The 23824-nt window shown below is 48.6% G+C and overlaps 1 protein-coding gene across 17 annotated transcripts in view; it reads right to left on the bottom strand.

Moving 5' to 3' along the window:
* ptk2aa (protein tyrosine kinase 2aa) overlaps positions 1-23824 on the bottom strand; it is an 83995-nt gene that overhangs the window by 19489 nt on the left and 40682 nt on the right. For 9 of the 17 annotated variants that reach the window (XM_048993014.1, XM_048993016.1, XM_048993015.1 and 6 more), the window contains 14 exons: positions 23088-23314; positions 17422-17588; positions 13804-13891; positions 12924-13003; positions 12566-12628; positions 10937-10991; positions 9346-9486; positions 8900-8977; positions 7815-7922; positions 6971-7088; positions 6092-6122; positions 5086-5150; positions 1812-1901; positions 9-26 (listed from right to left, as the gene is read on the bottom strand). In XM_048993014.1, coding sequence (XP_048848971.1) covers positions 9-26; positions 1812-1901; positions 5086-5150; positions 6092-6122; positions 6971-7088; positions 7815-7922; positions 8900-8977; positions 9346-9486; positions 10937-10991; positions 12566-12628; positions 12924-13003; positions 13804-13891; positions 17422-17588; positions 23088-23282 — 1297 coding nt within the window. In that variant the 5' untranslated portion in view covers positions 23283-23314. The remainder of the gene's footprint in view (positions 1-8; positions 27-1811; positions 1902-5085; positions 5151-6091; positions 6123-6970; positions 7089-7814; positions 7923-8899; positions 8978-9345; positions 9487-10936; positions 10992-12565; positions 12629-12923; positions 13004-13803; positions 13892-17421; positions 17589-23087; positions 23315-23824) is intronic. The other 8 variants (XM_048993006.1, XM_048993007.1, XM_048993010.1 and 5 more) reach the window with 2 other exon arrangements.

Genomic DNA, 23824 nt, shown 5'->3' with positions numbered 1-23824 from the left:
CACTTTACCGTCCCCACTAATTTCCTCTGCAGGTCCGGGTTGCGTGCAGAGAAAAGAGGGAAAGACAGAAGAGGAAAGAGCATTATTTAAAGGGGGGGGGGCTTCACACAACCAGAGATCAAGATGACAACCATAATGAACCTTGGGACACTGAGAAAACAAGGGAGGAAGAAAGGAAACATGGCGACTGTTTTCTCTAGTGCTGAATGTACTAAACACCTTCTTCATCAAATGAGCTTGCAGTTAAAAACACTTCAGAGAGAAGGTTGGCAGACTGACTCGTCGTGAACAGAAACAAGCATGATAGCCTTGGCCCCGAGAGCGCACTCCTGTTTATTTGTGCCCTGAAGCTGAATGCGGAGTCTGCAAGGTGGTACACAGTGTCACGTGACCAGCCAGGGGGCGGAGCTTGGCGCTTGCAATCCCGCAGACGCTTTTCAGACAGAGCTTCTGAACTGAAAACACCAAATGGGAAAAAAAAACTTCCTAAGATATTCTGAACACTTGAAAAAGTGGGTCTGCTTTCATACATTCCACACACACGTGTTAACCAGCCACACACACATTTTACATTATGCTGCCATCCTGTATTAAAGAATATGTCTAATATTTATGGTGCACAATTCTTGGCAGCCTTCTCTAAATCCTGCATATCAGTGTTACATTCATTATTGCACTCAGAAAAACAGAATGGCAAAAAGATATAGATCTGTGATATAGATCTGTATATTACTAAATCCTTTAGTGATATACAGATCGACAAACATGCACATCATTTTAAAGGTCAGTGTTAGTATCTGACAACTCAAACTCCTGCACTCTCAGATTCTTAACGTGTCAGTGTCAAGTTGACTTATCAATTCAGACGTCATGCAGCCACCAAGCCTCAACCACAATGCGCTGAGATGAGATGTTAGGCTACTCACTGGATGCTCTCGTACACGTTAAAAGAAATCGACCCCTTTAAGATGCAGAGCAAGTGATCTTTATTCTTTATTGCTGTGGCCTTCGAAAGATACGCCGGCACAAAGGACCAGATAAAGCCGGAACCAGCAGCAGTCTGGACCTTTCCTGGATGCTTACCAAAAAATGTTTAATGATCTCCAGAATCCAAATTAATCGGCAGCATAAAACACTGACACTGGACAGAAAGGGATCTGCCTATTTCTTTTTATTTTTTAATAAAAAGGTCAGAGAAGCAAGGCACAGGCAGGAGAAAGGCCAGGCATCAGGCCCTCCAGACTTGCAGCATCATGCCTCACCCCTTTAATTGTCCCAAACAGCTAGGCAAGCACCCACCAGACACCTGTGGCTGGGGGAGATACTTCATGATCTAAGGCTACCGGAACCCGGCCAAGAGTAACGGCCGTGGGTTGCCTCCACATCCATTTCAACACCCAGCATTTAAATGTCATCACCATAAGAGAGAGCGGCATTCTGGGAGCACACCCAGCGCAACGGAGAGAACTGTGTGCCAGAGGAAAGTCCGACCTACAATCACATCGCACTCCATTGCAAACCAAAGCTCAGTAGCTCTCTGAGAAAGCCAGCTTGACACAACCTGCTGAAAGCATGTGGTGTGGGTCTGCTGATGCCAAGCTATTAGTGATTAAAGCAAAGAGCAGAAAGTGTATAGTGGACCAGAAGGCCTCGGCAGCAAAGATGCACGCTTAAGTCGGACACTCCTCAGCTCAGAGGCCACAGCGGCACACCACCTCCACTGCACCGGGAGGTACAGGGAGCCCAGGCTGGGCCAGAACCACACCAGGGTTAGGGTTAGTTGGAACAGGCTGCAGGCCAGAGGGCCGTACCCTTTGGGGGAGACTCGTGGGAACAGAAGACGAAGGGGAGGACAAAGCGCCTGGTTCTCGGGGCTTTAGATGGAGTCTGAGTCAATGACTCTTCACACACAGACAGACCAAGAGAGATGGAGAGAGAGAGGAGAGAGACAGATACACACAGAAGATTGGTAACAAGTGAATTAAGAATGGACAGAAATGGATACAGCACATTTACTTAACTAGCTGTTCAACATCATGGATACTACAACTGTACAGTAGGATACGTGCAAAACATCCTCGTACAAGGCCAGCCACAAAGTCCTCGATTTGATGCAGATCGCCAGCCAGACTTGCTGTATCTCTCCACATCTCGCCACACACACACACACAACATGGCAGAGCTGTTTATCTGACAATGACATCCAATTGATCCAGCACCGACCCGAGGAAACGTCTTGGGAGATAGATGTGGCTCGCTGACTCAGACAAGCCCTGCGGCAGTTCTGGCGCCCTCTAACGACGGGCGGTCCTCGTGAACACCGCCCTCCGGCAGTCATGTGGGGAAACCGTGCTTCTAATCAACGGACTGTAGAGCACCTTGAGAGGGATTCCCCTGGCGGAGATCATCATCTAAACATCGGACCAATTATAATTACCACTGATCGATGCGAGTTCCGCTCCATATTAGGGAAGAAAATGGAGCAGCGAAAGGAGTCATTTAAGCCTCACTTGAAAGGTGAAACGAATTGCTCATCAGATCAGCCGAGAGCCTGCGAGTACAACTGAACGGAAAGGGGAAACCAGAAAGAACCTTGTTTATATTTGCTGCTCCTTGAAGGGCTCTTTCATCCAAAGCAACACAATATCATATACAGCTGAATATTTTACTGCAGGGAAATGAGCTGAAGTATCCTGCTCTCAGGCACCACAACAGAGTCCCAAGTGGGACTCGAACCACTACCCTGCAGGCACTCTCATGACTGCACTGCCACAGCCCTTGGCCTCCACTGCCGGGAGTCCGGGCCTCCGTGTCCGAACACAAATGGCCCTTATGAGACGGCCTCCCGGGCCCCCACCCCGGGCTCTGACCCTGAGGTCACCAGCGACACAGGACCCGTCTGTGTGCCCCCCCCCCCCCCCCCCCGAGCATGAGGTCTCTCAATCGGCCCTTTATGTGCCAGTTGTGTGTCGCGGCCAATCACTGCGCTGTTCTACACGTCTGCCCTGGGGGCCTCACATTTAAGAGGCAAAGACCAGTTTGCTGGATATCTCAGTCCACTGACGTTCATCTGCATGCGCGTGTGTGTGTTGCTGTGCGTGTACGCGAGACAGAGAGGCTGCTCAGAATGACTGCTCCCTCATCCAGAAGGCGCTCCGCCGATAGTTGCGGAGGTCAGTAAAAACAGGAACTGCAGCTCTGCCGGCAGGGCCCGTGAACCGGCGCGCATGCGCCGTGCTGTGCCGTGTGTGACGCAGACCCCCGGGCAGTCGGGAGGGGCCAGGCACTCACGGCAGCGTTTTACAGAGACAGCCAGACCACAGCAGCAGGTCCATAAACAACCGTCAGCTTCGGCAAGGATACAGACACAGGCAATGCTGGACGAACGCTTGGCGGAGGCTGCTCAATAAAGCTGCATTGACCGAGCGCAGCCAGGTGCATGACGAACCAACCAAACGGCTTCCCAGGCTGTCATGTGACCCCGTCACAGTGCTGACCCGGTTAGGGCTGAAGCAGGTGGACTTCCCAGGGCTGACAGAAGGGGAACCTGGGGCATGAGATTCACTGCAGTGCTCTGGCCTCCCACACAGACCCCTAGCAGCTGCCCCCAACCCCCCCCCCCCCCCCCGTGACTTGCTAATCCTCAGGCACGCTAATTTGTGGAGCTCCGTGGCACATGTGTCACCGAGCCTGACATCCGCTAGGCACGCTGCCATCACCCGCAACCTGACTTATCGTGGAAACGGAATTCCGGGGGAGCTGAGTTCCCACCCAGCAACGCCCGCTCATGGAGAGCATCTCGGGGCGGGGCGGAGGGCACGTGGAGGACCAGGTAACCTCAGACGATCGTGTTTAAATAGGACCGAGCACAGCACGAGTGTGGAATGACGACGCGGAAATGGGCCTGGTGCGTTCACAGAAAACAAACCGCCGCCAAGTCCTGGGAAAGCAAACCCCTGCTACACAACACAGTAAAGAAAGAAAGCACAGATTTAATCCAGCCCCGTTTCACACACAGACAAACATGTTTGTATTCATATCTTTGTGGGGACCAGCCATTCATGTCTATAGGCATAACCCTAACCATAAATAACTAAACAAAAACAAAGACTTTTGGCATTTTTAGTTTTTCGACTACAGTCACAATTTTTTTTATTTTGATTTTCCTGGGTTTCCTGAAAAAAAAAATGTTTTACACAATATCAAAATAACAGGTTTTTTTCACGGGGACCAATTATATAATACATGTAATATATACACAACGGACACACACACCTACATAGACTATACCATAATACTGAACAAAATATAACACAAGACTTAATATAATTTATCAGACAGCATCTGCTAACCTCAGTGTCTCGAACAAGAAACACTTAACAGACACTAAATGAAGGCTGATGTTTATTTACGGCACTATGTACGCATCTTCTGACGTGTGCACAGACAGGGATAGCTGGGGGGGGTGGGACTGCAAAAAGAATGATGCGACTGGCTAATACGAGACACTGCACTGCGTTGTCACAAACGTCCTCAGTTGTACCTGATTGAACTTCACTGCTCAGATCTAAAAATAACAAGATGGGGGTCATCTGATCTGCCGATTACAACCTGCCATCTCCTATAGATAGACACGCCAGAGAGCCAGTATGAAGTAACATAACAAAGAACAGAGGGAAAGCCCGGGCCAACAGAGCCTTGTGAGGACCAGACCCAGTTATAATCATAAGGAAAAGGGAAAAAACACAGCTCATCCCTAAAACAGCAATATAACCAGAGAACAAGTGATGCGTGGCCGGGTGCATCAGGGCTGATGCGGGAACATGGTGTGCTGTCACAGAAGGAGAGTCATCACAGACGAGTGGAGCCTCACTGTTATTCAGCAGCAAGTCCCACAAACACGTCAACAGAAGAACAAGGGTCTCAACCTCAGGGAAAAAGCACATGGACTGAGCGGGCAGCAGTTCCCACAATGAGGAGAGGAGGCATTTACATCACACAGCAAAGGGCTGGCAGGTCAGCACGGCTCACCGGCACGATCGCGGTCCCTCCGGAACCAGGGGGGCTCGGCTCAGGAGTGCTTACCGGAAACGGAGATGGCACGGACGCCCGTCCGGATCCCTTCCAGTCGCTTCTCATTATTGGCGAGCCTGGAAGAACAGAGGTTAGAGAAGATGAATCCCATCGATAGCCCAACTTGGCTCCAGTCTTTTCTGTTGTCTGCATGTCAATCACGTCGCTGGCCAGGGCGGCGGGGGGGGGCGGTCGGATCGTCGTCATGACGAGGGGAGGGGGAGGTGTCGGAGACAGCTGGGTGAGGCGGAGAAGAGAGGCGTTCACACTGCAGCACACAGAGAAATTCCTCACCAATGCACCATAGAAAAAGAAAATCAGAGAGGAGAGCGAGGGGGCTTTTAAACAGAACGTGAAAGCCAAGCTGTGCTGGGAAGGGCGGGGGTCAGGACACTTCTCCTTATTTGAACAAAACTGTGAGAGCAGCTGGTGCCAGAAAGGTGCAGTTTCGGAGAGGAGTGAACATTAAATCACACTTCGGCGGGGGATCGGAGGCCATGCTGGAAAACTGGAAATGTTAAAGCAAAACCGGTAATTCAAAAAAAAAAAAACAAAAAAAAACAGGGTTTAGTTAAGAAGCAAATTACAAAGAATTCTCCTTAAAAAGTCTAGCTATTGCATCCTAGAGCTGCCATACTGTGACGTATGGATAGCACAGTGTTTCTGTACTTCCCAGCATGCACTGCTTGAGACCCTTGCTGGTCCGCAGTGGAGTCAAACACCTCAGTATTTTTCTAGTTGTTTTTCCAACATTCGTTTATTCGTTTACACCATGCGGACTGTTTACAAGGAAAGGAACACGTGTACATTACAGTTTTAGACCTCCCCTTATGTAGCAGGATATTTTGGACAAAAGCAAATCCTGAACATAAAGTTAAATGGGGTTCGCCCAGCAGCTGAGACGAGCAGATGACTTCATTATTTACAGTCTATTATTAACGGGCCCGGCTATTTGAAGGATCGCCGGACAGACTTTAGAGATTACATTTAGTACAGTGACAATTTGTGAAGAACTTACTTTGGGATTGACGGTAAGGCTCTCTCCCCCTCTGTGGACAGACAGCCAGAGAAGAACATGTCAGCAGAAATACGGCTGTGATATTACAGGGGACAAAAAACACCTTTTCTTACTGTAGCATAGGAGAAACTGACCTCTATGAGCCTGAAGCTATACTCGCAGTTTCTGATAGTGGGAATTACATTCCGATAATTGTGGGAATGTACTTTGAGAAATGTCACCAGAAGCACTGTCTTAAAGCAAAATTAACCTTTAGGGGTGTGAAAACAAATTAAACGGTTCCCCTAGAACCACCCCTCCCACACTATTTAATGCATAATAATCAATTCACTTCCATTACTGAGTTCGGGTTCAGTTAAGATTCATTAATTGCCTCAAAGTGAGTCAATGGGGGGAGGGGGCGCATTCCAGGCTGCTCAAACATCCCTGCACTGCCTACAGACAGAAGTTCTATGTGTGGCTCCCGCCTCCCCCCCCCGGTCCAGATGCTCTGCAGCATCGCAGAACCACATGCAAAAACACGGACCAGCGGATTACTGCTTATTTACAGTACAAGTCAATCACGCTAAGCTAACTGCCGCATACATAGCCCTGTTATGTAAATGCATGAATGAAAACTTTGACAAGAACTTAATAAAATACCTTCAGAATATGACAAATAGTCTTTTCACATCAGCTGTTTAGTGGTTTATGTGCATATATAGTATTGTTTGAATGGCAAAAAAAATGCTAACAGTTGTTCCCTCGCCACGCTGGGACGGCGACCGCCCAGCCTCCAGAAACAGCATCATTCAAGGAATTTTAAACAGATCCCTGACAAGATCCTGCCCCCAGCCCAGGAGGGGGCTGGAAGTGAGCCCACAGACGGGACATGCCTACCTTTCTGCGGCCGGACGATGAAGGACTGGGAGCTGCCATTGACCAGACGGCAGTAGCCGTCTATGAGGTCGGCCATGTTCTCCGCCGTGTTCAGGGACGGAGTCGTCACTGTGAGCGGCTGCAAAACAGGGGAGTGACAAAGAGGCTTTATCAGCAGAGGGAGACTGTGAATCAAAGGGCTGTCCCCTCCCAGCGGGGCTACGCGCACATGCACGCACACAGAGCCCGTCTTCACTGACGCACAGGCAGACATACTTATGAACACAAAAACACTGACTCTCTCACTCTCACACACACACACACACACACACACACACACACACACACACACACACACACACACACACACACACACACACACACACACACAGAGGTTCGAGTCTGACTGAAGTGGGTATGTAAACACTATCAATGTACACCTCACTCCGACAAAATCTCCAGCAGGTCAAGTTTCAAGTCTTCATATGAGACAGTCTTCATATGAGAAAAACACATGCACTAGCTGAACTACTCTGCATAAGACGTCGGAGAGCTGATATTTCCGGGGTGCAATCAAGGTGCCTTCTGAAGGACACATGGAGACACGAAGGTATCGCTGCAGCAGGCCCTGGAGGAGCTTGTTCCAGACAGAAATGCGTACGCATGAAGCAGAGATGGAGAGGAGCCGGAATGCGAGCGAGCCGACAGCCCGGCAGCGGAGAGAGGCGGGGCCACCGGCACTGTGGAGCTCCACAGCTGCTGTAATTAGCCACCTGCCTCCGCACTCGGGGTCTGCCTCAGGTGTGCCCCCATCTCCATGAGCCGGCCGCCCACCCCCCACGGCTCCCTGCGGGGTAGCCCGCACCTCCGACGCTCCCGCCACGTTCAGCTGCAGCATCCCCTTGCGCTCCTTGTCCTCTGTGCTGGAGTACTGGATGGTCTGCACCTGGTTGAAGTTGGCCAGATGGGTCGGCTGATGGAGAAAGGAGAGGAGAGGAAAGCGCTGGTGTGAAGCCCATTGTCCTCAGAAAATGGCAAACACTGCTCTGAAAGCTCAGCGAAAAACAGGCGGGGTCCTCTTAAAGCCAACAGCCGGACAATTTCAAACAAAAATTACAAGCTGACAACAAAAACAGAAAACAACAATTGCAGGCTACTCTTTCAAAACGCATTCAAACTCAAATGTAGAGTTTCTGAGCCGGCCGGTAACAAAAACACATCTAAAATGCCCCTTAAGCTCTCATTACATCACATGAAGTTAAAAACTGGCGAGCACAGAACCCTTAAACTAGCCAGTCTCATTTCACACATAAAAAGCACCAATACAGAGATTTTTCTGTTCATTTACAAGGAAACTAGTGAAAGGCTTTTCCCTTCAGAAATAGATTTCGCCCTGTGCACAAAACAACACCCAGAAAATGTTATGAGAGAATTCCTCGGGGTAACTCAACATTCCCCTCCTTAATACACTTGTGCCCTGTGAAGTGAATATTCATCCTGCCTCATTATATGAAGCCCGGAGGACAGCTCCATATAAATAGTTCAGGGCGTGCTTTGAAATGCTGATTGGTGGTGAAAACGCCGGGCCCTGCCACCAGGAGGTGCTGTGGAGGCGTAGGATCAATACCTGACATGAGCTAACCGGAGCCTGTTAATCCAATGCTTATTGAGGGGTCCACAGCTGTGACAGTGCTCTGACTGCTCTATCACTGATGAAAGACAACCTCTCGCCTTTAATGATATCGTAATTGTAGCGAGATCCCTGTATATCCAGACAGACAGGCAGTCATTAAAAGGACTAGGCACCGCCTTCTATTACAGCTAAGCCATGAATACCGATAAAGCCCGTCCACCTAGCCTAAGAAGCGGACACAGAGTGACGCGTGCTGAGCCAGCGCAGCGCGTAGCCAAGAGCGACAGCGGCCAAGGTGAGGGCGTGACCCTACTCACCGTGGAGCCTTTGTCGGTCAGGTAGCTGATTCCCTCCTCTGGACCGATGGCCAGCTCCACAGAGATGACCCAGCTCAGCTGAAGGGGCAGAAGCATGATATTCTCACTCCTCTGAGTGGTTCAGACATACATTTAAGCTAACGATAAGACCGAGGACAAAGCTTCGGAGATGCGTACAACTGAATTTCCAGTGACCATGCGTGTCAAGAGCAGCTGCGAGATTCTACAGGGTCTGTGCTACAATGCTCATCAGAACACAGAGCCTGAACGTAGGAAAAAGAAACGACAATATTTTCAGCTGATGTCCAGCAGGGGTCACTGTTCAACAATCCCCCAAGCAGACCAAACCCCACCAGACACCGACTGGTCTGAAATTACGATCATTCCTGTGAAAATGATGCGGTCAGAATTCAACGAGCCTCGTGCGAGGCACTGGGACCACCTACCCCTAGGGCGCACTTAAAGCACTCCTTATCGAATCTGTAGACCGGAGTGAGGACCTCGAAGAACTTGAGGACACTCTGCTCGTCGTTCAGGTTGGCGAACTGCTTGAAGGTCTGCTGGATGAGCTTCCGCAGCGTTTTCGCCTGCACATGTGGGGAGGAACACCGGCATGAGTCAGGCGGCCGAGCTCCATGCACCGGCTCTGGGGAGGGGGAAGAGGCAGCCTGACTGCACACCAAGGACAATCCGTCCATTAAGGTGTCACAGATAACCCTAGAGGTACATCCCAGATCAGGACGGTAGAAAGAGACAGACACAGGCTTATTCCTCAATCCTCATGCCATCCACCCATCCTGAAAGGAAGCTTGTTGGTATCTCAATCCATCAACTCCAGTCACATGGGAGCTGACGATTAAGGACTGCGACCCCCACCATAGCCCCAGCTCTGGCTCGCAATACAGTACAGCTCATTTGTACCGGGGGGGGGGATGGGACATAGGACATATACAGATTTCAGAGAAGTTTTCTTAAGAATGATCAAACACATGTGAATGTGTCCTTTTGGGTATGAATCAGCGATTTAATTATGCAAATGCCACACTGGGCAATAAAAATGATTAATGCATCAATCTGATTATGATTTGATTGAGTTACATTACAGCCAGGGCCATCTGTCATGTCAAGAATGGAGCGAACAGACAGCTGGGGGAGGGGGGAATCATCATTTATAAACAGTGTTTTCCTGCATCATATATGATTATATTAATAATGCCAGTATCGACGTCGCGATGTGAATAAGGGGGATGTAGACCCCATGTGTAGCCAGAGATATGAGGTCAGGTGGCTGTCCCACACAGCACAATCTGTGCTCGCCTGCCGCAGATGGCCTGCGTGACAGGCGGGGACGCCCTGTAAGGGGAACCCCCATTACACACCCCCTCTGGCCACCCTCTGAAATCCCACGGGGGGTTAATGATAACGTGGGAGGGAGGGTCTAGGGCCGCCTCGCAGCACCCTGGCCCGAGCATCTGTCCCCTCTGGATCACTCGCGGGCACCTAGGGTCACGGGGGTCTGCTTTCACACCCAGCTGCCAGCGGCAAACAAAGCGGCCAGGCGCGTGCCGTAAATCTATCAGCCGCCCCGCTGTCGCAGGAGAGCCACCCTCCGTTTCCGTGCATAAATCCAGCAGACCTTGTAAAAAAAAATAAAATAAAATAAAAAATGAGAGAGCCGGCATGCATATTCATTCACTGCTGTAAATCCCAGCGAATCTGCATCCATTCAAAAGGCTGCTGTTTTGGCTAAATTGGCATCAAGTGCTTTGATCGGAAGCGAAATGTTTGGGGGGCGGGAGGAGTGCCCCAATGACGAATGAGCGGCCATTGTTCTGGGGGGAGGGGGTGGGGCTGCAATCCTGGCCGGTTGAGGCGCGTGCGGGAGGCGGAACTAGGCCATGTATTCTCCAGAGCCCGGTGAGAAGCCGAGCAGAGGGGCGCGCAGTGCAGAGGAGGCTCCGGAGGTGAGACTCCGCCTGCCCACCTGCCCACTCGCCAAGGTGAAGGTGGAGCTGAGGGCATTAGGACATGGCTCACCTTAACGGAGTCCAGCAGACTCTTGGGAAAGAATCTTCTCAACCCCACATCTTTCCTGGGGAGAGGAGAAAAGCAGGGCATTAGACAGCATAGACAGGAAGGCACTATGTGGCCTCTGTGCCGCGCTTTCGGAAACGCTCTCCGTAGCGCTCGCCGGCTTTCATCTCCCTGCCAAACTCTTAAGGGAGGATTCCGTTTGCTAGCGGCCATCAAAGGTTTTATCTGAAGGAAACGCACGGCAATCTTTTGAAGCTCGCGAGCCAGCGACGACGATCTGCGCGTGATGGGATCGGCTGGAATGAAAACCGGCATCCTGTGTTTGCATCGGAGTTAATAGCACTGACGCCCCTCAGAGACCCATCTGATCTCAGAGGGGCCTCGATCCGCTGCTGGGGCCTCCTGTGAACCTCTCACAGCCATGGATAGCTGATAGCAATGAAGCTAAATCTCATCTGTTAAATGCGTCAGGGAACGGCATCATCTAGATGCCAATAACAGAACAGGACCATCTGAGACAACAGCAAGCAAAACGATAAAAACAGTCCATACCAACAGCAGCACTGTCCAGTGACTGATCAATCAAGTTGCCAGAGATGGAAAGTTCAGGTCCAGAAAGTACAAATCCAGACCAAGATTTAGTTTCAACCAACCAGTTGAGTACTCTGTGAATGGGATTCTTTATATTCAACTGGTTGGTTGAAACTAAATCTTGGTCTGGATTTGTACTTTCTGGACCTGAACTTTCCACCTCTGCAAGTTAGCCAACACGATGGGAAAAATACATCTTCAGTCAACATGCCACTGAAACCAACATAAGACAAAAGAAACATCTTCAGTTGAGGCTTTTAAAAAGCAGGTGGGTGCAGGAACCAACACCAACGCACTGGTTTGTGTGTCCCAGTTTCACCTACAGCTGAGTCCTTACAGAATGATGTCAGCTCCGATGACAGATATGAGATCACTAGAATAAAGGATATATTTAGCACGTTTCTCCTAGAGGTACCGTTGTTGTACAGCTGCCCACATTCGTATACAATGAAACACCAGAGAACAGGGTTTCTATTGAGATTAACCCCTGAGCTGACGACCTACATATATCAGAATGTATGTAGTATTTTGTACTCATGCTGCAGATTTCACAGAAGAATTCAACTGCAAGTCTGCAGGTTCTCAGTGCTGAGGATATTAATTTCCCTCGAGGCGGAAGTCCGATCCTCTACACGCTGTGCAGTGATGCCTGGACACATAGATAATGACCAAAAGCTAGTGTGTGCACATTTCAGCATCCATGTGCTGCATATAGAATTCAAATTAAGAAGAGAAAGCGACTGCACTGAGGGACTATAGAAGTTAAGCAGCGATGTTAGCAAAAATACACTCAGAATAAGAGGCTGCATACTCCCAAAATACATACCTAAATTTCCCCCCCCCATCAGCAAGCGCACGTCGCAACGTGGCCTGCTAATCACCGCCATATTACGACCCACGAGTGTCCACTTGCATTACACAGGTGCAATTAGAGCAATGGTTTGCTCATACAGACCTGAAGGCATCTAGAAATGCAAGCATGTCACTAATGCTGAACATTTGTCATGCGTTTTAAAGGACGATGGTATTAGGGTCACTTACTCTAATAACTCATAGTTTGACTTCTTATCCAGAGCGTTCCCTCTCATCTCCCTGAAAAACCTCCTGTTGGGGAGAAATAACACCACTGTCAAAATGCCACAAACACAAACAAATCTACATACATTCCCAACAACAGTATATCGAGGTCAATATTGAAAGCTTTGGATGACAAATATTTTACAGAACTTCATCTGTTCATCTTAGCTTAGCTTCAGCAACACACACACTCAGGCTTTTCCCAACACAAACTAGAGGACGTATCAAATGGAATCTGGATGTGCGTAAAATGAAAGGATCACCACAAAACGATGACTTGCAAATGCGAGGGGAAATTCATGGTTTTATGCTTCAGACTCACCGGATCTCAAGGCAGCCCAACTTCAGTGCAATATCTTGATCGACCTCGTCTGCTATTTCCAACATATAGTCATTTTTTACCTGTAAAACAATATCAGAGGCTCATTATGCGTCAAGTGCCAAGGTGTTAAAGTAAATACGGCAGAACCTCATTAGCACTCCTACAGCTATATGTCACACTCCTCGCTACTGGCACATCTCAGCTACGTTTACGATGAGCCTCCATGTCTCAAGAGCCACCCGGGCTCCCAGGGATGAAAGACGGTGCTGGAATGAGGGAAGGAGTAGGTGGTCTGTCAGGAGGTGGGCGGGAAGGCAGCAGAACCAACGGGAGGAGGCGGAGAGCATGGGCACTACCCTAAAAGTGGGTAGATAATGCCACCCATCTCCATGTGCCGCTCACCACGCACTACGAGCGCAGGCTGTGTGTTTCACGCAGACGGTCTGGCTCCACTTCAATGGAAAAGGCACATCGCTACCCCAGACAGCAGAAAGGAGAGCCGTCGATTACTCAGAGCCAGCATCAGAGCAGCGTCGTAGAGTCACCGAAACCCTGGCTCCTCTCAGCACTCTTCCATCAGGTAATCAAAGCCGGTACTCTAGCCCATCCAGAGTGCTAGCCCTTCCCATCACTAACCCTCACCCTCAGAAAAATTTATAAAATCAATCTAAAAACAAATGTCACATAAATTGAGCAAAACTAGCAGTAGCTAGACATGCCCCGCTTCCCTTCAACGGAGAACTTCGGGGAGCCTCAGAGGCGGATGCCCAAATGGAATGACTGACCTACTAAAACTGCTCCCCAAACATGCTGTTCCATAACACCTGATCCTGGAGATCCAGGGGGCCTCAGATGACCCAGTCTGTGCCAGCAAACTCACCTGATGGTAGAAGTAGTTTAAGGTTGGTTTGTCTTCAATGAACTGGTTCAGGAAGCCTTTTGGCAAATAGCGAATGCGCAGTTCATACCTAGGGGGCGAGAGAGAGAGCACAAGATGCATGAAGTGCATGTCATGCCGGGCTCCTCGGAGTGCTGAGGGAGGAGAGAAAAGGTCAAAAGGGAGCGAAGCAATAGGGCTCATTTAGTGTTCAACACCACATATGGCTACATTCCCTCAGTGCCTGGCAGCCATTTTCAGCACTTTCCAACACTTTACCAAGAGACCTGTGAGACTACTGCTCACTAACTTTCAGAGTTACCATGGTTTAAAATTGACAGAGGAAGTTGCAGGACCTCTCGATTTGCTCTTGCATTTTCCCCTTTTAACATCACAATTAGATTAAAGTTTCTGTGGAGGCACCTGCTTTCCCAAGGGATACGCAGAGCCAGCTGAACAGAGCATGAACCCCAAAGTCATCAGCCGACGCTGACGGGCCACGCTGTCCCATCTGTGATGCTCTGCACCCTTCACCCACATGCACCAGCCCAGTTATCACTCACTGCAGCAGCAGCGGGGACTCTGAACAACCAGCACTGCACTTCAGGTGAGATGATGCAAGGTCCCACAATGAGCCAAGAGCTGCTTAGATTTCAGAGTGCCGAAACTCGAGTGGGAGAGAGTAAACAGGGCCAAACCGAGGCCAGTGCAAACTGGCTTACAGCAAACACATCCCATCTGAGAGGTTCACATAAAAAATGTGAAAGAAACGCAGTTAGGAATACAGATATCAGGTAAGTGACAGGACACTAACATAAACCACCTGTTCTTCAGCCTCTGCCACAGGAAACACATTATCATTTTACCACTTTTTTTTTCCATTAGACCCCCCAACTGAATGAAAGTGATCAATGAGAGCAGCAACTCACCTGCAGTTTACTTAAACCAGTCATTTCAAAGGGCTAACAGTGATCTGCGAGGCTTCACTAACGTATGCCGGCTCTACTGCCAAGCCCCAAGGTGCAAAGGCTTGATGGCTTCCATCACTAAGCAGGTCTGACTCCAGGAAATTCTCCACACGGCTACTTCACACACGTTTTTGTATCACTTAAATAGACACCATATAAACTGATTTGTCATGATCGCCTGCACCACTGCTCCTTCCTGTTGAAAACTCTGTCTTGCTGCTTGGAATACCTCCGGCAAAGGCTTAGAGCTAGGGGTCCGGTTATCACGGAAAGCTGATCGACGCAGTTTACACTGCCCAAGTGATGACAGTATACATTTAATCCAAATACTTAAGCCAAATGTATTTCAACTTGCATCAAGTCACACATTGTCACAATGGATTTCAACACTCTGCTCCCCTGGGAAAAGGAACAGCTTCCCCTGGGAAGTAATTACCCAGTGTGACGCCCTCTCCTGGCTCCCAAGCATAGCAGCTGAAGGGACAGAATCTGGGGGGAGGGGGCGGTAAAACATTCAATCCTCAAGGGAAGCCACCCTTGCCTTGAATCTCCTCTCTCAGCAAGGCTCATCTCCTCCCTCCAAAAATAGGAGCAGGTAAACAGAGGCTTGAACAGGAACCACAAAGAACACATATCATATAAGAATAACAATTCTTCATGCCAACATCTGTCTGTGTGAAGACAGGAATGACATAATGCACCTGACATCAGTACAGGTTTGGTGGGCTGAGGTGCTGAAAGATGTCTGAATTTGTCACAAAATGCACATTCTCCTGGTCTGACTACATCTCCTGCACTGTCCTTACAAGGAAGCTTCAGGCAAACCTTAAAGTGTACCACAAGGTGAACATGGGGACCAGAGACAGGACATTAAGGAAACGCCATCGCTCAACCCAGAGCTGTGAGAATGCAGATACAATCAAGGAATGGATTTCAGGCTGACCGTGAATGGACAGTGACGGATGGCATGACAGTTCAGATGGGTCCAACCTGCGGGAAAAGCTGAAAGACGAGAGCGACTGCTCGTCCCATCACGACTGGAATTCCAAGCAGGCTCTGGAGTCCCTAAAGCAACGGCAGCGAGGAGTGAAGAATGCTAATGCTAAACGGAGAAGCTGCGTGCGTTAGCATCCGCCTCCTTTTCAAAGGAAAGCTACTAGCCTTTAACCAGGAACAGATAGAAGGAACAGGCCTGAACTTCCACCGAGTCATGGTCAGTAAAGCTGTACATCCACGCATTCTGTAACAGCTGTGCAGCGCAAGCAAACTGCATTCCTAATCGCAGTGTGCAACCCGGAGGTCCAACTGCTGATACAATTAAGACGAGAACAAGAAAATAAATCAAGCTGTACAAGCTTCAGGCAGATGCTTTCAATAAACTTCCATAATATCTCACGTTACATTATGCTTAATTCATCGCAATATAAAATGATTCAGAGCATCGTAGCCCTAATCCTATCACGGTTTATGGCAAGGACCCAGATGCCAGAGATATAACTAGACTGCATGCGTGCAGGCAGAAACAGGAAGAAGTATTTAGGAGGATCATCGTAATACAACTCAACAGTCAATGGGACAATCCTTTCCATGATCACTGCTCCCCAAAAGAACACTTGAATAATCTGCTTTAGCGAACCGTTCATAGACAGAGTGTACCTTGGAATGAATGCTGGGATTTGTGTAATTAGTTGTATGCTACAAGCTCTGGGGTAAAGAAGAGGGCCCAACCTGTGAGAGCATGCAACCATCCTGCCAAGAGTCATAGAGGTGAGGCAAGGTCAGCATCATGCCACTCTGGATCCGGAGAAATTAAATATCGGTGAAGCCAATGAACGCACTGTGTGCACGCAGACACACACTAACAACTTTGATAATCCATTAGCAAACGTTTCTATAAGCCACCACTCCAAAAACTGACTTGGGGAAAAGACAAACAACCTTTTCAACAAAGCGAACATACAACAAGAGCCCGTATTCAAAGCAAAGGAAAACGTACTGCTGCACCTAGCAAATACCATCATAACTGGGAATACACAGCTACATGCTGCCCTGGTATTTAAATGCTCTTTACCATGTAAGGCCAGCTGTCAGAATCTGAGCTTGTAATGAAGGTTGCATGTTCAAGGCAAACAAGGGGCCTTTGATGTTGTAAAAATCTTACCCTGATTGGCTCCAGAAAACCACCATATGCAAGACGCTAAAGTTCTGTTTCACACTATAAATATCTGCAAAGACCTCAGCAGTAAGACAATGGCGGCAGAGGGTTCTATTCCACGCAGAGAATCCATGTTGAGAGTTACATCCAGCCTCCAAGACATAAAGAGCACATGCAGACTCGTCAGTCCCAGAATGCCACACTCTGCTGCGGCGGCCCGGAATGCTGCATGCATCTCCATGACAACAAAGACAGAATTCAGCTCCGGTTGACAGGGGGCCGGATGCTGCTATGCTCCAGACACGGTGCAGACACGTTGGAACAAAAGCAGAAGACGACAGGATGCCGGCCATCTCAGCTACAGGAAACCATCAGCGGCAGGAAGCCAGTCAGGCCTTCATAGGTTCGTGTTACAGCCATTGCGGTTGCCTTGGGCAGGGAAATCACAGCAGCCTGGAAGTCTGACCTATGCCAGAAATGGAAGCCGGGCCGTCTTACCTCCACTCCTCCTGCGGGTGCTTGAGTTCATACTTCTCCCTCACGTGAGACACGCCCATGTCTGGGTGGAGCCAGTGCACCTCCCCCGACTGCACGTGACTGAGGCGTAGGCCAAAGCAGGACACGCACTTCACCTTGTGGATGTCCACGATCTTCTGGATGATACCCTGCGGGGGTGGAAAAAAGCAACGCGGGTTGGTGAATGGGACACTCGGCGGGGGGACCAGAGGGAAGGCTGCCACGCACACCCACTGCCCCGAGGGCGAGGCCACCCTGCAGACCGATACAGAGCCGAGGAGCAGCTCTGAGCCTGGCCAACGTGAGCGCGGCTGTAAGCGCTAAGCTGAGGCGTGGGAGGACATGGCCCTTTTGATGGGATTACAGGGACAGTGTCACGACAGGCAGCCCCATGCAATCGGCCGTATATCTAGTTCAACCATTCACTCCGACCTGAGCAGTTATCTCCCAGAACTGATGCTTCATGAAGGCAGGGTAGCGTGGGGAGCAGTTCCCAGCTCACCCAGTGTCCCTTTGGCCTCTCTGGCAAAGCTGTGTCACCCCCCCCCCCCCCCATCACCCCCATCCCCCCCATCCCATTCCTTCAAGCTCTTTTTCACGCCAGAAAACACAGCAGAATGTGCACATCATGGTGCGGCCCACAGTCGTAAATCACTACTGTAGAGCCTGGAACTCTTTCTAGGTCAGCGGCTACAAGTGACAGACAACATAACTGCTTCCAATCGAGCAGTGAATCTCCCGGTTTATCTGGAGACGTCACAATATGGCATGAGGGACAGCTCGACGATGACCCAACACAAAAACCTGACACTAAAGCCATGCGGCAGCCCAACCCCAGCCACTGAATAATAATGGATGGGGGCCCTAAGGGTGGTGGGATGTCCTAGTTTCCCATATAATGCGAGTTCTGGGCACATGGAAGAGCACCGAGCTCCATAAGCTCCATAAGAGTTGCCAAGAAGCTGCCAGCTTGGGTGAGGATGCTCCAGACAGGCTGATCTTTGATAGGGCGCCTTGTTGAATCGGTGCCTTGTCCCGTGGCTGAGCCAGGAAGGCAGATCTGTTCTAGGTCAAGCCCACCAATTGACAGACTCCCTAAAATATAAACCGTGCACAGGTGTGTGTTGTGAAGTAATCACTTCTAGGAAAATGGGTATTTAATACATGTTTTCAAGATTAGCAAATGCAAATTAAATCACATCACAAAGGATGTACAGATAACATCTCTAGATGAGTCAACAAGCAAAAATGCAAGCCCTGTGCCTGTCTATGTAATTCCAGGTCTTGTGGGTATTTTTGGGGATAGCTTATTGAAGTTCAACAGCTATGGCTGCTGGAGACCACCTGTCACAAAAGATTTACAGAGTCCAGCCAGGAAAATAAATTCATTCAAATTTAGCTTCAAAGACTTCACTAAACATTGTTCTTGAGTGATAGTTATCAACAGTTAGACTAAGACTATCAATAACAACAATAATTGGCAAAGAGAACATCTGCAAATCAGAGTTTAATATGACACAAAAGCAACATTCTGTAGTAAAAGAATATCAGTCTGGCTGCAACTCAGGTAATAAAATAAAAACCTTTTCTGCATTAGTGGGACAGACATCTGGATGGTGAACAATGAATCACACAGAAAGGCCTTTCAGTAAATATGATGTACGGTATCAAGTTACCATGGCGAGATGGTGTGTGGGAGGTAAGGCCTCCTCGAGCTATAGCCTCATTTGTGAGGCTCACACTGGAGTAACCCAACACCGGGGAAAAGAGAGGAGGCCCCCCCAACGTGTGGGCGGCGCTGGAGACGCTTCCTCGTGTCTTTGGGGAGCCGGTGAGTGGAAGAAAAATCTATTCCCTTCCAGTAACGGCTGGGCAAACCGCGCCGAGTGCTCAGTGCGGACGGAGAACGCGTGCTAGCGGGCTCCACGCACAGCGGCTTTTAAAAGCCCATCTCGCAGAACCACACGCTCTCAAATAAAACTGCTGTCATTATCTGTAATGGTACCACTCGTGGGGGATAAGTAAACTCGGGTTTCAGGGTTGACCGCCCATCCATTCGAGATATGTCCATCCTGGCGTGTCCTTGGGCATTTATTAACGCCGCAATTTCACAGCGGCGTGAGCAGGATCCACCCCGAGCGTACGGGAGAGCCGTAGCGCTAGAGGGGCACAGAACAGCAGCCACGCAGGCGGGACGGGAACGCCGCGGCATGCACCCCTGTACAGCGGCCTCCCGCATAGGGACACCCCTAAGATGGAGGAGCCCCCTGGTAGATGGTGGCCCAGGAGGCTGGTGGACATTCAGATCACATTCGGTCCCTCTTTTGTATTCACTGTAAATAGCAGAGCATTGCTCTCTCACCCTCATTCACCTTATTTACTGATATCTAAAATTCAGCTGTTGGCCGCCTTGTATGTTTTTGAATATCATAACTGTTCAGAAAGACAGGAACTCTCCACAACACGTCCGCACACGCAGAAGGGGCTTTAAAAATACAATGTTTGCATGACGTAAACCCTCCCCCATAATGACGAGGCCACCAGTCACTGGCAGCAGGAAGATTCACTGCCATCCCTGAACCTGCCTGAGAGGTAAGCAACCTAATTAACTTCCTAGTTTCCATGCTTAGGTTAATTTAGTCTACAATAAATTTATGTGAGCATGTCTAATAAAATATCGAAGGTCTCAGTGCAGACTCTTTAGTTAGGTGATTCACACATGTAGGCTCCAAGGTTAATCGCTAGCCCGGTGACTTTGCTAACCTTAGGTAAATGGTAGAGTCTGAATCTGTCCATCAACTTGATAATTAGCTACAATTCTTGGAAGTCAGTTGGGTTTCTGGAAAAACATGTAAATGAATTTACCAAAGCACTTGTAGCTTTCAGTCAAAACAATGGCTGAGTAATGTTAGCATATGAGGGTCACAGTGTATGGAAGAGGAATTGTTATATGTGAATGTGATTAAAGATGTTGGTAAAGTGAAGCCGGCTGGGACGAGTGATCTCATCCACGAGGCTTTATTTCTGGCCTTCCATATCCGCATCCACTGTTTGGCCTAGCATGTCACTCCAGCTTTCCAAACATGCTTATCAAACTGTTACTGTCGGAAAAAAAATAGTTTAACTGAATCTAATATTTTTTTTATGTAAAAATGACCCAGAGCTTGGGCTCTCTCATTAAGATATCCGAATTTTCACAGTGCTGTCTAGATATATGCAGTTTGCACAATGCAGTTAAACACTCATAGGCCCATTCAGGAATACAAACTAAATACTTGCAAGAAAATGCAGTGCAACCCTACCCACATTAACATATTAACATTCAGCAAAAAATAATACTCTGGCGAAGTGTTCAAGCTTATGTTCATGGAATGTCTATATGAACAAAGGAGCCTGCTATGTCTTTTTAGGTGTGTGGGATGGGAAGTGAATTCTTAAGTTCATAGTAAAGTCTCATCGCTGTCACATGGTTTCACTCAGCATTCTGATTGGAACCTTCCGGACAAAATTCTGGGTAGAATAAGCCATGTCAGACGAAACACACACTGGATATAGCATATGATAGGGCTGCATGATATTGGAAAATTTTCAAATATTGCAATGTGATTTTTCATGTGCCATAATGATAATTATAATGCAAAAAGAGTTCAAAACAAATCTTTTATATTTCTACAAGTAATTTAAACAGCAAGGCTGAAAATATGAGCGGCTAGGAGAACACATGCAGAACTCATACAAAAGAAGTGATGGTAAACTTTAAACTGATTTTTAAACATATAATAGACAAGAATCTTGGTGAATCTTATCACCAAAGAATCGAAATACTGCAAATTTTAATTTTGAAAATGCAGTATACTGCGGTATAACATCTGGACATAAAGGAGAGTATGAGAATAATTTTAACTCAACTAACTATCGCAATATGAGAATGTAAACATTATCCCACTATCCCAGGTCACCCAGTCCTATTTCTGACTGGTGGCTTGCTGCACATGCAGAGTCTGCATGTCAGTCACTGGCAACAAACTCCATGTATCCAAATATCCTCATATGGGATACACTTGTGGATTAGTTAGTTTTCCTTTTCTATCAAACAGCAAAAAAGGCAAAGCATGACATGTTTGATTTAATTTGCCTTGCTTATCGCATGCCCTGCGATGTCATCATTGTGCATGCGCTCAATGCGATGGCGACACTGAAAAGATATATTGCGAAGCCCTGGTATTCAGCTCTGGGGAACCAGAGGCTGGAAGCAGAGTCAAAGGCCGCTGACTGCAGGCTATGCATCTGCGCATTTCCACAGCTGACTGGAGACAGAGAACGTGAACCTTTATCCAGCATGTCCTTCCACACAGATAGAGGTTTTACAAGTCAATACATGAATTATAAAGAGTCCATCGTGCAGTAAAGAACTAAACTCATTTACAGCCATGCAACATTAACAACAAAACCATTAACTTGCCAGTACTAATTACCTTCTACACTCCATTATACACGGCGAAGACTGCATCTTCCACAAAGCCAGATAACAACCATCACCGAGAGGCGCAGCCTGAATGATGAATTCCCCTTTCCTTTGTGGTTCACATGTGCAAAATGCCCTACCATAAACACATTCAATCACTGCATCGCCTGCTAGGACACCCACAGCCCCACCTCAGATGGAGGACATGGGCGCTGAGACCACTGGCATTTCACTAACATTTAATGGCCCTGTTAATGATTTTTGTCAAATACGAAACTGACTGGCGAAGCAATGGTCACGGTCGCCAACATGACAGCACTCTAAAGCAGCAATTATTACTAAAGCCTGCGAGAGCCACCGTGTCTCGCTGGGAGACCGAAGCGGTGGATCTCAGAGCCATGGGGGACAGAGAGATTACAGAACAGCGAAAGGCAGCCACAAGCCCACAGAGAGGTGACAGGAGCACCTTTCCAGAACCTCTGAATGGCATCTCCTCTGCCCTCGGAGGAGGTTCACTGGCAAAGCCACGGCATCTGTCCTCCGCTTAATCACCATCTTTCGCTGGAGCGAAGCACAGAATAAAGCCAGTTCTTATTAACAAACATCAATGCTGCCATGTCCCGAGAAACAGACGAGACTCTTCTGTAGTTTAAAAAGAATCACTGCTGGGAGAACAAACTGCACCGGGGCGGCATGTTGAAACAGATATAACTTAATCAGTGGGGAAGACGGAGACAGAGTCATCTGCCAGAATTCAGCACCACACTTTGTTTCCTGGCTTTATTATTACAATGGGGACCTTAGTAGAATCACAGAGTCTTACAACGGCACGAAAGCTGCACGGTCTAGGCTGGGAAGATAAAAGTTGCTCAGGTGCATGTCTCTTTTCTGCAACTGTGGGTATGATCTGCAAAGCTAGCCTGGGAGGTCAAACTGGCAACCCTCCTACACACATGGGGACCAAACAAGCACTTAAATCTCAACGCTGATGAGAAAAAGCAAAATTCATAAGATTCCTCTTGGTGCTTTCAGATTAATGTCAAGAAAGCGAACCTGCCGACTCCACGCATTCAATTATTCAGCCCTCCCAACAGCAGGTGAGCACCAGGGAGGAAGTGGCTACCCCCCCTCCCCCTCCATGTGCCTGCTGGCATGACCTTTGCGTGACCCGGCCTGCACTCACCCTGACATCCGTGGCGTCCCCATGGCGGATATTGCTGGCCCAGGTGCTGGGCTCGCTGTTGCTTTCGAAGCAGTGGAAGACCTTGAGCACACGATCCGGAGCACCGGGGGAACGCTCCGTGCCCATGCTGAGGCGACACTTGGCCCCCGAGGCAAGGGCGTGGTTCAGGTTGGGGTCCAGGTATGCTGCTGCCATGCCTTTGCTGGGTGCTAGGTGTCGGTCATATTCTGCTCGAACAACAAGGAGACAGCAAGCAGAACGTTAGTCAAGCAGACCGATGAGGGAGAGGCAGCAAGGGAGGGGAAATCAATCATGGCAGAAGCATGAAAAGCATGACAACACAGCTCATTCATAGAGAAAGCTCACCCACACAACACACAGTAATAAACACAGTATTATTGTGCAAATATTCATATAACTATTTGAAAAGCTATGGGGGCTTGCTGTCAAGTATGATGCACAAGACAAGCTAGGGGGTCAGGGTACATCAAAGTACAGACTAAGGACCCCCTTCTCAACAGCCTGTTTTTACCCCTCTGCTAAGTAGGAAACAGACATGCAATAACACCGACTATAAATACTGCTGCCAATGAGAATCCAGGAGAGACATTAGCAGAAGGCCGTAAGTGCAGTCGATTATTGATTGAAATGTAACTGAATGCAAAAAGGAAGTTATGATACACTGGGCCACAGACCCAGACAATATGAATTATAGATGCATCCGGCAGGGTCAGGTG

Source organism: Brienomyrus brachyistius, chromosome 23 (assembly GCF_023856365.1).
Source record: "Brienomyrus brachyistius isolate T26 chromosome 23, BBRACH_0.4, whole genome shotgun sequence".
Classification (NCBI taxonomy): Eukaryota; Metazoa; Chordata; class Actinopteri; order Osteoglossiformes; family Mormyridae; genus Brienomyrus; species Brienomyrus brachyistius.
This window is presented reverse-complemented; position numbering and strand designations above follow the sequence as displayed.